At 36.1% G+C, this 14,112-nt stretch overlaps 2 protein-coding genes across 2 annotated transcripts; one reads left to right on the forward strand and one right to left on the reverse strand.

The window, feature by feature from the left end:
• The first annotated feature begins 6,139 nt into the window (after window positions 1-6,139).
• On the forward strand, window positions 6,140-10,034 carry LOC110894665. Its single transcript, XM_022141891.2, has 2 exons — window positions 6,140-6,584; window positions 9,670-10,034. Exons 1-2 carry the CDS (start codon window positions 6,310-6,312, stop codon window positions 9,875-9,877), a joined length of 483 nt encoding a protein of 160 aa, XP_021997583.1. The 5' UTR covers window positions 6,140-6,309; the 3' UTR covers window positions 9,878-10,034.
• Window positions 10,035-10,108: 74 nt separating this feature from the next.
• On the reverse strand, window positions 10,109-13,768 carry LOC110894664 (lysine histidine transporter-like 8). The gene is made up of 5 exons (XM_022141890.2): window positions 13,382-13,768; window positions 12,827-12,960; window positions 12,280-12,716; window positions 10,845-10,976; window positions 10,109-10,752 (listed from the first exon to the last, which is right to left on the reverse strand). Exons 1-5 carry the CDS (start codon window positions 13,729-13,731, stop codon window positions 10,264-10,266), a joined length of 1,542 nt encoding a protein of 513 aa, XP_021997582.1. The 5' UTR covers window positions 13,732-13,768; the 3' UTR covers window positions 10,109-10,263.
• Between the last annotated feature and the right edge of the window lie 344 nt (window positions 13,769-14,112).

Below are 14,112 nucleotides of genomic sequence, written 5' to 3' on the forward strand. Positions count from 1 at the left end.
CACCTGGAGATCGGGGTGTGACAACATTGCGTAAAACCGAGGTGGGTAAACCATCGGCTACGTCTTTTAATAATATAGACATAATACCGGGTGTACGCCTACACCCGACTGTCAAGGTCGTGGCCATTTCTTTGAATGATGCCAAGGATATCCGGGACATGGTCATTAACCCCCCAAAGGCTTTTAAGTAACAAGACTGTTTAAATGAGCCGATCAAATTATTCAATTAACCACCTAAGCGATGGGAGATTTGATGCTCAATCAAGCGGTATTTTATATACCGTAACCCAAGCCCGTATAAGGGAAAATAAGTTAAAAGTATTTACCTTTGCAATTATTGTCCTTAATCAGTTAAATCACAGATATCTTTTACTGGGGCTCCTATTCTGGAATGAAGGTTTTAAAATAACCTATTAGAATCCTAACGGGTCTTTATATTAGCCGTAGCCAAGACCGGTTAGTTTCGAGGGATAGATACGGTTTAATCGCGTGAAAGGCGAAAACCGAGAATGGAATGTGATTCTGACCCAACAAGTTCGGAGACTTGTTTTACACGGGTTTAATATTCACACTCTGAATCTTGGGGTCAAAATGATATGGTTTGACCCGTATCGGCTAATTTATGTAAACTAGTTACATAAGCCGAACCGTGCGCGCAATAGGCGCAACGGGTAACCGTAGGAGTCCTACACTGTTTTCCTAAGTCAATATACTTTAAAGAGGTTGTGGTATCAGTAGGATACCTTCCATAATGCCCGTAACGAGTTTTAGTTCATTATACGCCCCGTAGGGGTTTTCCGGTCATTTTAAAGACTTTTAAAGGGCTTTCTGAGTTCTATAGGAAACCTGAGTTTCCCGATCAGTTTAATAAGTCTAAAATATCTTATTTATTATTTAAAATCAGTAGCAACTGGAATCGGGTCAAAAGACCTTGTAGAACTCAAGTTTTGGCCAAAAAGGGCATATTCGGTATTTACCGAATCGTAGCCATAACCGCAGGTTATGAGCAGGTTAAAATTAATTAAAAATCTTTAAAAATCCCAAAATATTATTTTACTACAGTGGGTAAAAGTTTTGGTGACGAAATCTTGGTTTAGGTAGGCGTTATGCTAATTGCGCCGTTTATTACAAAAGTTTCTTATAAATGCGCTATTTAGCATAACTCCCATTCTAGACCTCAGATTGGCGTGAAATTTTAGGGACATGCTTAGAATTTAGTAAGCAAGGTTATGGTCCCTTCACGTGTCCGAAATACTCGTTTTATTTTAAAAAGGGCGTTACGGTCAACTTTTAAGTAATTAACGGAAATGCGTAAAAGACTCGGACAAACAACGAACCGGTCACAGAGGGTGATACCATCACGTGACCTGGTCCTAAGAGAGTCCTAAGGAATATCTACATTGTATTAAAATGGGTCAGAACTGAAGTCAAAGCAAAAGTCAAACTTTTGCGACATTCGGCTCCGAACCGGGTTAATATAGCAAACGGTCGGATCAAACATGCTTAGACGAGTTTATATACTTATTATCATGTTTTATGATCATTAAAACAGTCATACCATATATATTACAGATTATGTACAAAATCGCAAAACGGCTTTCTGTTGACTTTTTAAGCATACGTTTGACTCGATATTTGAACTAGTTAGAGTGGTGATCAGGGGGAACCCTTTTAGAGGTTTATTACCCACATAAATACCAACACATAACTACTTTTGATTCGAGATATCACTGGACCATTCGTGATTTATTGCAAAGTCAATCGTTAGTTACGACGGATTGACTTTTTGGCTAAACTAAGCAAAAACAAAGCCATAGAAGGTTTGGCATACTTACAGAGACTTGATGTAAGACTTAGAACTAGAGAAGAACACTTGGGAGCTTCAGAAATGATCAGAGAATGTGTTTTGAGGTGTGTTTTAATTGTGAACCATGTATGCCTATTTATAGTGCAAGAATTGGCTTTAAGATCCTTACATCTTAGCCTACAAGTGAGTATGGATGATGGGCAGGTGGCCTAAGGTGCTATGGGTCGAGTAGGGGATGCCCATACCTCTGGGAAACCCATTCATAAATGTTTTACCGCTTTAAACAGCCAACAGCCAACTTTCTGTCGCTGGGCATCGCTTACGGACCGTATGGCTTGGGCCTTGCGGTCCGTAAGCCTGTGGCGGAGACAAACTTAATCATTCACCCCTTTACGGTCCGTAAGGCAGGACCCTTGCGGTCCGTAAGGGTTATTTTTAAATCTTTTTCAATCTTTTGTAATGATTAATAAAATCCTGGTATTTAGTAACGAAATCTTTGGTAATTAACAACCTGACCTTTCGGGTTTGAAGGGGTAACTTTGCGATTTGGCCCTTGATTATTTACAACTAAGGGCCTCGTGTTATTTACTCGTGCTGTTAAGTCCCCGGTTATCTTGTTAATTATTCGGAAAGCCTTAACTTTCATTGTTGACACTTTTAACCCTTTTTGTACGAATTTGATCATAACTTTCTCGTTTTAAAACGGAACTTCGCGGAATTTATATAGTACATTCTAGTGAGCGTATTTTACTGTTACAAAGCCTCGGGTACGTCAAAGGGTCACTCAGAGGTATAATTAAACATGTTGACACAGTTAACCCCTGCAGCTTGTAATCTCTCACTTTCTTCCGCGTTTCGCTTCCGTACGATCCATGATTTATTCGTTTGAAGGTACGAGCATCGTTTAGGGTTACTATTCAGTATACTTACCCTTGTTTGACATTTATAACCCTCGAATTTACATACTTTCAAGGTTTGTCAACTTTTAGTCCTTTATTTAATATTAAATGCCACGTGTAAACTCAAGGCACGTGTCAATACATTATTGGACACAAAATTTCGAGGTGTTACAGTTGTGATCATAGTGTTCTGTAAAACAAACAAGTGTCATGATAATTAGATCATCTGGACGAATGGTCATCCGATTCGGACAGACGATCAGTGAGTGAAGTTTCGTGAAATTTTCTAAGTTTCATAAACAGTGTAACGATGCATCAAACAACGGAAACGTACCAAACCTAGCTCGTTCGGTCGGCTGAGAACAACCCCTTTTCGATCCGACGAACTGTTTATGGTGAGGTTTCATGTTTGGACCCGTCAATCGGCCCGTTTTCCGGTGAAAATCAGTTTTCAAGCCGGCTTTTGACTAAGGCACGAGTTAATAGCCTGTTTGAGTCCGATTCCACTACTGCTTTGTATAAAAATTGGAGTATAGTCCGAAAATTGGTTGTGAAACGTGATGTTTTTCAGATCTGAGCCGGAAACGTATGAAACTCCGTCAGATCGGATGTAAAAGTATGAGATTTCCTTAGTTTTTGTATAAAAGTTGTGAAAATCCTTTAGATCTAGGGCCGATCTTGATTGAATGATGCTCCACCACGGTTTGTACCAACAACTGAGTGGAACCACCTCCAAAAGACCCCAAATTAGTCGGTTTTCATAAAAATGTTGAAGTGTTCGTGTGATTTTGTTGAAGAATACTGTGTAGAAGTGATAAATGTTGAAAGTTGTACAAGAATCGGGGAAGAATACTTACGATTTGCCTTGAATCTTGCTTAAAATGACTGAGAGTGCGTGTGGTCGGATGACAGAGAGTGAAAGGTAAGAATGAGAGTTCAAGGGGTCTCTTTATAGGTGAGGTTGACAGGTAAGTCGGTGGAGAGGTGCGAGGGGTCGGATGGCTATTCGGTCGAATGGTCCCCGATCGGATGTCCATTCGGACAGCCGAGACCCGTTTGCTAGTTTTCCGACTTTGGTTCGTTTTGCGAGCTAGATTAAGCGTTGCATTGCGTATTATTGTAAGTAACCATTACAATGGTATAATTATATAATTAACACAAAAGTTTCCGTGTTTCAAGTCTGTGTGTAAGCTAATAAGTATCAAAGTCTCTTGTTCCATAAAGAATAAAAGTTTCTCGTTCAACAAGTATCAAGTTCCTCGTTCAATAAGTATCAAGTTCCTCGTTCAATAAGTATCACGTTTCTCGTTCAATAAGTATCAAGTTTAACAAGTGTCAAGTTTCAAGAGTCGAGTTTCAAAGTATCACAAGAGTCTAGTTTCACAAGAGTTAAGTTTCACAAGAGTCCAGTATACTTTCAAGATTCATGCATAAAGTATCACAAAAAACATCATAGAGTAAAAGTCTAACATGATTAAGACTCACATAAGTATCATTTAAGTATTACAAAGACAAGACTTGTCAAAAGATAAAAGTTTCGAAACGCAAGGCGTTACACTACCGGTATCAGGTTTTATGCAACAACAAATGCTAATGTTCAACGGGAAAGAACCACATAGACATGGCTCGTGTGTGTGCAATTGTTTGTGATGAAAGGGGACCAAGTACTCGGATTCATAGAACGCGAGTGTGTCACCCAATGACCAGTTAACATAGCCAACCCAAATCCCTCCCACTAAATATCGATTGCCAACGGCACCAAGAACGTATGGTTCAGAATAAAGATGAAACAAATATTAACAAGTTACAAACAATCACGCAAACACCATAATAATACTAAACATCATATGATTAGATTACTATTCCAGAAATTAAAGAACATAAACATAGTCGTCACAAATAAAACCTTACATCTAGGGAAGAACACAAAGAAAATTAGCCACTTATTGCTTGAATGATCACACAAACATCAAATTTGTAATCCATCAATGATAAGGCTTTAATCCTCCCTTAGAAATCACCAAATATATTGTTCTTTTACCCTAAAATCGTCCACCACCAGTCTTGGATCGAAAACAATGTGAAAGGTACCCAAAATTCACCGTAAAAAGTGAGTTTTAAAGCCAAAATAGAATTCCGCGACTGGCTCTACCGTAAGCTACGACAGGCTTCAGCTAAACAATTTTGTTTTCTTTATAATTTTCTTGTTTCAACTCCATTCGCCCACGTTCTCGTAATTTCATCATCTATCATGTTATCTTCTTAATTCTTCAATTCCAATAAATTATTTTTTCATATATGCTCCGTATTCCTTCCATTTTAAGCTCCCTTTTGTTCCATGCTTCTTCTTTGCACCTCCTTAGCTCCTTTAACTTATAATCATCAAGTTCGCCGTAGTCATCTAGATTCACCAATTTAAACATCGGACATATCAACTTATTTCGTATTTAATCAACTTAAAGATCTTTCTACGGTTCACCCGTCAAGTATATGCTTGAATACATGATGACGTTATATCTTCCACTCTTTCATATTGAGACTAAACTTTCCATCTGTTCCTGCCAACCCCCATTCAGCCATTGCAAGCCCAAATCAACAAGTATTATATTGTATATTAAAAAAATGGAGGCTCTTGTAAAATGGAGGCCCAAAGCAAAGGGTTCACTTTACTACCCGACTCTGCTTTCCCATTAGAGTGTGATTATTCTTGGAACGAAATTGAAGTTAAAGGGTCATTGATTATACTACCAATATGGGTTATTATCGTCCAACGAGTCTTATTTTCGAGAATTGAAGTTCAAATTTTTTAAAATTATTACGAATTTGTCAGGGTTAACATTGGACGGTAATGCCCTTTTGGAAGGTTTGAATTTTCAAAACATCCGATTCAATTCTATTAGACCCATTGCTTTGTTCTGTTCCCGGTTAACCCGACTTTAGGCATATCCAATTGAACCGACCCAAACAAACACATTACCTGAATAACCAAATACAAATTAAACCGAATGTTATTAGGATCATATATTAGTTAGACCTTTAAACATAAAAAAACTCAAACCCAAACCTACTAACCCGAATTATATTAATTCAACTTTTGGCTTGTAGTGAAAGTTATGTTCTTGTAGTGAAAATACGCATTAACTTTCCAAATAGTATGAAAGTTATGTTCTTGTGATTTATACTAACGTTTCAAACAACACGAAGATTGAAATATTACGTGTCAAAAGTGTAGTATGTAAAAAAAAATTTAAAAATCAACAAGTATGTGCAAGCTCGAACTACCCGAATAACCTAACCTGATAACCGAACAACCCGAACCCACATCTATTACCAGATACAATACAGTAATACACAAACAAAACCCGATCCAAACAACCCAAACCCGGAATAATAAACCCGATCAATGAAACCAACAAGGGTGTATATGTCATTTAACACAAAGGAACAAGAAACCAACCAAGGGACTTCCTCTCCCCTGTTTCATCCGCCGGTGGTTGAAAAACTCTCCAACCGTTTCTTCGCCGCCGTGGATGATCACCGATCCACCGTCGTCAATCCTTCCAAATCTCCGGCGAATCCTTTACACATGCAGGTTCAACTTCTATGAACCAAACGAACGCGTACAGATCCGTCGATAGAGATCGGACCGTCAAAATGTTACCGAGATCGACTTCTATGTCGCAGGAGAAGAATCGAGAGGTTGTTGGTGGCGGAATTGGAAGCGGAACGGCGTCGAGTTATTATTCTGGACAATCGGAGAAGAAGATTACGAGATCTAATCTGGTGGATCAGCTTAGAGAGTATCAAGTTAGATCGAAGCATGATTGGGCGTCTATGTCGTTTTTTTCGTCGACTTCGAATTTGTCTAATTCTTCCAGGTGATTTGTTGATTTGATTTGTTTGTTAGGGTTTAGTTTTGTGGATGAATTGATTTTTTGTACGGTTAGGTTTTTGTTGATGTGATTTTGTGTAAATTCAGTAACTGTTTCGTGATTAACTGGTTTTATGTTGAATACATAGGTTTTGTGTAAAATGAGATAATGTTTAGGTTTTAAGGTGTGATGTAAATCTGTAATCAGGATAGGACTAATTCGACTCTCTATCGTTCGAATACTATAGATTTCTTAGGAGAAAGCTTGTAGTTGAAATGAAGGTTAATTAAATAGTAAATGCTGGTTGTTGTTTGGTATCGAATTAGTTCAATTTCATTGGTTTATGTAGAGCTATACTTGTTAGGTTATATCTTCGTGATGAACTGTCGTTAATCTATGAATGTGATCCATAGCTAGACAAAGGCGCGTGCCGAGGTGCAGCAAAAGCGCCTCGCGTCTTATATCACGGTTCACAGGCAAAAATTTAGGCCAAATTTTGCAAGAACACAACTAAAATGGCCTGTTTATACTCTGCGTCTTGTTTATCTCGGGCCAACGCTTTTGAACTGTCTGGCGTTCAGGCGACTGGCTCATCCTTTGTGCCTTAAGTGCGCCTAGTGCCTTCAACTACCTAGACGTGACCTATATTGATTGCCTATGTTGTTGATAGAACTAGGTTATCTTTTCCTTCAGGGCCATTTTCATGAGAGAGAGAGAGTTATACTTTATAATACAGGGACTCTTGATCAAATTAGGTTGTAGTTTTTCTATAGGTGATATTCTTGATAGAACTAGGGTTGTAATTTTTTTTACTGTTGAGTGTTCTTTGTGATCAAAACTTATTGCTTTATGATAGTTCGTTTTTAGTTTTTAGATTCCCAATTTAGCCTGTACTTATGTTCAATGCTGGCATTTGGATTTTGGCTTGTTAAGATTGAAATACACAGAAACTTGAGCAATTGACAATTGAGGCTTTAGCTTCAAAGTTCAAACATCCAAGATTCCAAGTAGATTGATACTATATCCATGCAAGAAAAGAGATACTACTTCTAAAAGTGCTTAGTTTTTCACTTTAAGCGATGTTAAGTATATTATTTAACCTTCTGGAGAATGTTAATGACTTTTCATTAAACGTTGTGACAAATGCATAAGTTCCAAAATAAAATGTTGATACTTTATTACAGTTGTGATCAACATGACTGCAAACTAAGTTTCATCATTACATGGAATAGAAATGTTCTTTCTCTCATAGTAATGAATATTCTGTATGGGTGCATTCTTGGAAACTAAAATATTTGAAAATGGTATCTCCATTTGATAGTTTGCCTCTAACTAATGTTATCAATGCAAATATTTATCTTATGTACTAGGATAGTAACCCGTGTATTACACAGGTTGAACTATAAATGATAAAATTCGTGAAATTGTTACATAAATGTTTAATACTTGGTGTTATTTAGTTTTTTTTTTTTTGAATACGTGGCAAGGATCATATAATATTAATGTAGTAGAAATAAAAGAGTGGGCTACAACCTACAAGATTGGAAAACATGTAATAAAACCTAACGATCATACCAATAACTAACACAATTCAAAACAATCTTACCAATAACAAATACAAATTCAAAATTACCAAAAGTTTTGTGTTGTAAATTAGAAACCCAAAACTCAAAAAAAAAAAAAAACATCAATAACAAACCCAAATTCAAAATTACCAAAAGTTTTGTGTTGCAAATTAGAAACCCAAACTCAAAAAAACGAAAAGCCATTCATTTGGAAATCAACCTATGTTAAAGTTTACCTTATTCTTATATTCATGGTATCATGCCAAGGAGCATAGCACCATTTTTGGATTGTTACAAGAAAACTTGCACCCAATGCAAGTCTTTTACTTCACTCATAATCAAGGATACATACATCACTGCCACGAGATACGTAATTACCGTGATAGAGCTTGATGAGTACACACTGCCACCCTTACTACCACTGTAAGATCCTGAACAATTAGAAAAAAAAAACACATGCGCACGCTTATAATTAACGGTCCTACAAAACCCTTAAATAACAACTTGGTGTCTTAGGCAATCTGAGGACTAACAAAACTGGTGTCTTCATGCAACCCCTTTCAATGGTGGATCATATATGCATCTATGAATGGAGAACCAACCTATTAATTCAAAAAAGGGAGCGGGATATATTAATTATAGAAAAGAAAATTAGGAATAACATGCCTGCATTTTCAAATTTAATGCCCAACTCTAGGTATAATAAGTAGATTGAAGCAAAAAATTGCAAGAATTAAATTTTTTTTTTTTTTTGAATGGCTAAACTTGCCCACCATGGGGATTGAACCCATGACCTCCTACTAATCTACACCTTATCTAACTCACCAACACCATTGGGCTATTCCCAATGGATTGCAAGAATTAAATGCATAGAAAATGCACATGAATGTAAAGATTTGATTAGAAGATGGTCAACGATTCTAATAAACAATATAATGGAACATGTATTTCGGAACAGATATTATTTAGTTTACTTATCAAATTAGTTAGTTACATTTATTCTTTTATATAAAATTCTAGAAAACTTTCCCTCCAAAACTTTGAATTGCCATGTGGCAACCCAGGTTCTTCATTTATTAGATAGGATAGATTTGCTTTTCGAAATTTGTCTCACATGAGGATTTTTGCATATCAATAGCTATATCTTTTCCCATTTTCACACCCTGTTAAATTTTGTTAGGTGAAATTTAGAAGGTAATTTCATTATTGTTGTTGTAAAAGATAATACATTCAACTTACAATCTCAAACCTTTATATAACTTTTAGAAAATGCATGTCCCTGAAATTTAATAAAAATGGTTAGGTTGCCTTTAGCCTCTATGTTTACATTTAACTGTATGCTACTTTATTTTCAATTGGCGATGATGTGATCGAACTAGTTATGGAATCTTTTTTTATTCTCTGGTGCCATTTTATCTTGTTATTGTTCAACTTGTATTTATAAATTGTACCATCAGTCTTGCGTTTTTTTAATTATTATTGAAATGCTGTCTGAAAACCATCTTTTTTGATTACTTGACGTGCAGGGTGGACGTAGTGGTGTTTGTAATATGGGAACTTGTGATTCTAGCTTTTTTCGTTTTCTCTGCAGTTTCATTGTATTTCAGGCATTTGAGACTTGGATTTGGTTTAGCAACCGTCACATTGTTACTCCTATTATCTATGAAGGTAACAAAGCGAATAAAACTGGCCCAGAAAAAGAAACGACGGATGCTTCTTCCTTTATCTATGTAGTAGAAACCATAAGCTCTTAACAATTTCATTATGTAAATTGCAACAAGTTTTTGACCATTTATACTCTCTCCCACCCTTTTCGGATTTATCATGTTCTGTAATTGCAGTTTAAGCAAATGATTATAAGAATGGAAAATTATTACGATCACTTTGATTCTTTCAAGTTTGAATCGGTCTACTACCCATTTTACACATCTCTTTTGTAATTATTTTTCTAACTTGACACGTATATGATAGAACACGACCCAAATAACCCATTCATAAGTATATGGGTTGAAATTATATAGATGTTTAAACTCTTGCATTAATTAGGAATCATTAAGTTCATATGTTGTACGGTTGTTAATGCATTAGGTAGTTATATTTTACATACACCTTGAGTTTTTTCACTCGGGCTTAAAGAAATGAACCTCGATGCCTCGAGTGACGATTGTCCAAATGGCCCCGAAAACAAGTAGAGCGCTTAAGGCCATCCCTAAGCACCCAAGGATCCAATTGAGCCACCACATTTTGCTATACTGGTCTGGCTTCTTCATCACTATCCACATAAAACAAGGGTATGCTAAAGTGATGGGCAATGCAATGCCTCCAATAAGACCCGCTAGGCTCGGTAAGAACGGGAGTGCAACCGCTACAAAGAATGCTAGCACACCAAAGAAAACCCGAGACCCGGCCCTGACCCACCATGGACATGGCCCGTTCATTTTAGTCACATATCTTAACTCGAGGTTGTCGAAAACAGGCATTGCGTAGATTTGGAAAGACGTGAGACAGTTGATGATAACGAGGATGCTTGTTAACTCTAGGATTGCTTTTGATGTTGATTGTCCGTGGTATTTGTACAGTGCGGTTAACATTCCTCCGGTTGTAGGCATCTGCGTTTATATGTTTGCACAGTCAGTAGTTACACATGGTGGTTAAAGTGTGTGAAGTGAGTATTTGTAAGGTATAAACGAGTGATGAATACCAGGTTCCCATAGGCCCAGTAGCCGCCAATGGCGAGAGGAAACAGGCACATTGCGATAATGGAATACGAGTACTTCACACCTTTCCACATTGGTACTCGTGACGGCTGCTTTAGGCTTGAAGGCATTGTACCCTACAACCACAATATATGTAACCACATAAGTTGACAAGTCAGCAGAAACCGAAACAAGTAAGCGCTAACATGACAGCAACATAGGTTAGTCGGCAGAAACCGCCCCGAAGGCCACTGATTTTGTTGCTTGAACTCAAACTCAAGTTAAAGTGGAGCTCAATTTGAAGATTAAGGGTTCGAATCTTGAGAAAACACAACTTTTAAGAAAAAAAAAAGTCACTGGTTAGGATTCATGTTCCCTGCCTAACCTGATCTCGTATGATTTTAATTTACTCATACTAGATAAATGAATTATTTAAGAATGTTTAGTACTATTAAATATTATGTAAATTCCAACTTAAAGGCAACCTTTAAATTCAAGTTGAACTTTCTTTTAGCTTATATTATCTGTGTGTGACGTGATGACTTTAATAAAAGAAAACTTTACATATATTCAAATGTGTATATTAATATTTTCCAACACATAAAGTAACTTGATTTGAAAGAATGGATACACACCAAAATAATTTTGTTTTGGTAATCATGATATGCAACTTTAACATACGAAAACATGCTTATAATTTATACCACAAAAACAAGTGTGCTGTTTAATTTTCATTTAAAAAAATTCAGTCTAATTTTAATATGTTAAAGTTCTTGATATTTGTTTTTAAAATATACGTATATGTGAAATGAATGATAAACGATGATTACTAGCATAACTATTACATATGCGGAGGTTATATGGAAAATATTTTGTTGACATGTAGGCTTTTAATATGTAAAATGAGTTAATTTTATTAAATTAAATGAAGTTAATTTTTTTGCATATATAGAATAATTTTTTTGTTAATTTTCAATATCAACACTATATATAGTCGTAAAAATTAAATTCATCCACTTACCCCTCCCGACATTATAAAGCACCAAATATTCAAACATGCAAACACTGGACTTATGACGTGTACTTTATTGGAAACACGTCTGATGCACCAAACCAGTATCCAAATAAAGAACATACTTTGCAGTACAAATTAATTATAAAATTTTTATAATTTGGCGTCTTAACTTTTAATCACGTCAAAACAATGAGAATTACTATTAGGATTAATTCTAATATTTTTACGAGTACTAGCAAATTAATTCTAGGGAATAATTTTTGTATAATCTTTCAAACAAATATATATGCCAAAAAAACCATGCAATTAATCAACATTCTAGGGAATAATTTTTGTATAATCTTTCAAACAAATATATATGCCAAAAAAAAAAAAAAAAATCATGCAATTAATCAACAATGCTTGCATAAAATAAATCCACAAACCTGTATTTCAAGCACCAAATTATGGCCTCTAAAAGCAAAGGCAACGATGCCAAGAGCATTTAGAATATCACAAACCCTAGAAATTCCGGACACCTTCTCCTGTTGCGCATTCGATCCACCATCAGGCCTTCCTTCGATAACCGACACCATCCATATGATGGTGCAATACGAAACGGATGCAACTGCACCAATCAATGAAACTCCAGCAATGGAGTTCAGGTTTGGCAGTTGTGATAACACAACTGCCAAACATGTGAACACGAGGTACCACTCGATCATCGTTAACGGGGTATCGTTTTTGTCTTCCCATGTGTTCCCAACAATGGTGTTGAAAAGAAGTTTAGAGGTAGCTCCTCCAATCATGATTAGGGTTATGCATGTTCCACTTGAGAGGTAAATTGTTGGTATTAATGTCATTAACTTCCCTAATTTCTCACCTAAATCATATAAATATAATATATTAGATTATGATCATATTACTACTTTATTTGAGTTGGTATGAATTTGAGTTTTTGCATGAACTTTAGCTTTTTGAAAGGAAGCATACCGAAAGTAACCATTGAAAGCCAAAGGTATCTGCTGTATCGAACTCCAGAAGATGATTCATGGAGTTGAATTAGAAGCCAAAGTGTGTACATTTGCCACACAAAAAATGTAGATAAACTTATTATCCCCCAAACCCTGAAAGTAAGTTTACAACGAAGAACTGAGAAACTGTATTGGTGAATAATATTTTTTTGCGTATTGAATAACTGAAAACCGGATCTTCTAATACAAGGAGATTACGTAGAAAAAAATTAATGACAAAGTTAACCAACTATATGATAAAAAGTTATTAACTATCCTAATACTCAATTTAGACATAGTATAATGACTAATAAAAAAACTTAAGATAAAATGATAAATCAAATAAAAATAACTATATGATAATTGATAATAAACTCAAATAACAAAAGTTATACTTGTTATGTTCAAGTATGAGATTTTGAACTCACAACCTATGCAAAGAACTTGATGAAAATGGTTCTTGATTTTGGTTAAAAGGTTAGGTGAAGTGTGTGTGTGTGTGTGTGTGAGAAAGTTAGGAATATATTGAACTGACCAGCCAAGTGCAGTGAAGGCAAGGGGAAGAACAAGAGCTTGGATTCCGATTCCGGAGCTGAGGGTATGGAATGCTGCATAAAAGGCGTTTCCGTTTCTTGATTCGGTGATGGGAAGCCATTCATCATGTGGGTTGAGCTTGGTGAACTCCAAGTAGCCTTGCATGCTTGCCATGGCCTTCTTCATGGGGCTAGCCAATGGTGTCATGACGCGTGTGATGAACGGGCTTTTCGGGGTCATTGGAGTGGAATTAATGGCTGGAGATGGTGAGTGGAATTGAGATGGTGATGGTGATGGAATTGGGATCATTGTAGGAGTAGGAGTTTTCTTGTTTGGGTTAAGATCAGCCATCTTATTCTAAAGGTGCTTGTTTTCACAAACATGGAGTAGGAAAACTTGTGGAAGGATCATGCAATTTATAGGGTGAGAGGGTGTGTATCCAAGATAAATCAATTTAAAGTTAAAAAATACAAAATTATATTTTGTGTTTCTTTATGGGAGAAAAAAAGAGAAATCACAAAAAGATATTGTTATATTCCTCTAGTAATTTGACAAGAAAATATCCTTATGTATTCACTTTTACTTGTTTATTTAACTTATCTTTTTATAATACTGTGTTAATGAAGATACACCCAGAGCGCAGCTTCTAGTTGGCGGGAGGGGGCGGTCGACCTTCCAAACTTTTCGCTCATTAGTGGAGAGTATGTGCTTTTCGTATAGAAATTTTTCGGA

Source organism: Helianthus annuus, chromosome 12, assembly GCF_002127325.2.
Source record: "Helianthus annuus cultivar XRQ/B chromosome 12, HanXRQr2.0-SUNRISE, whole genome shotgun sequence".
Classification (NCBI taxonomy): domain Eukaryota; kingdom Viridiplantae; phylum Streptophyta; class Magnoliopsida; order Asterales; family Asteraceae; genus Helianthus; species Helianthus annuus.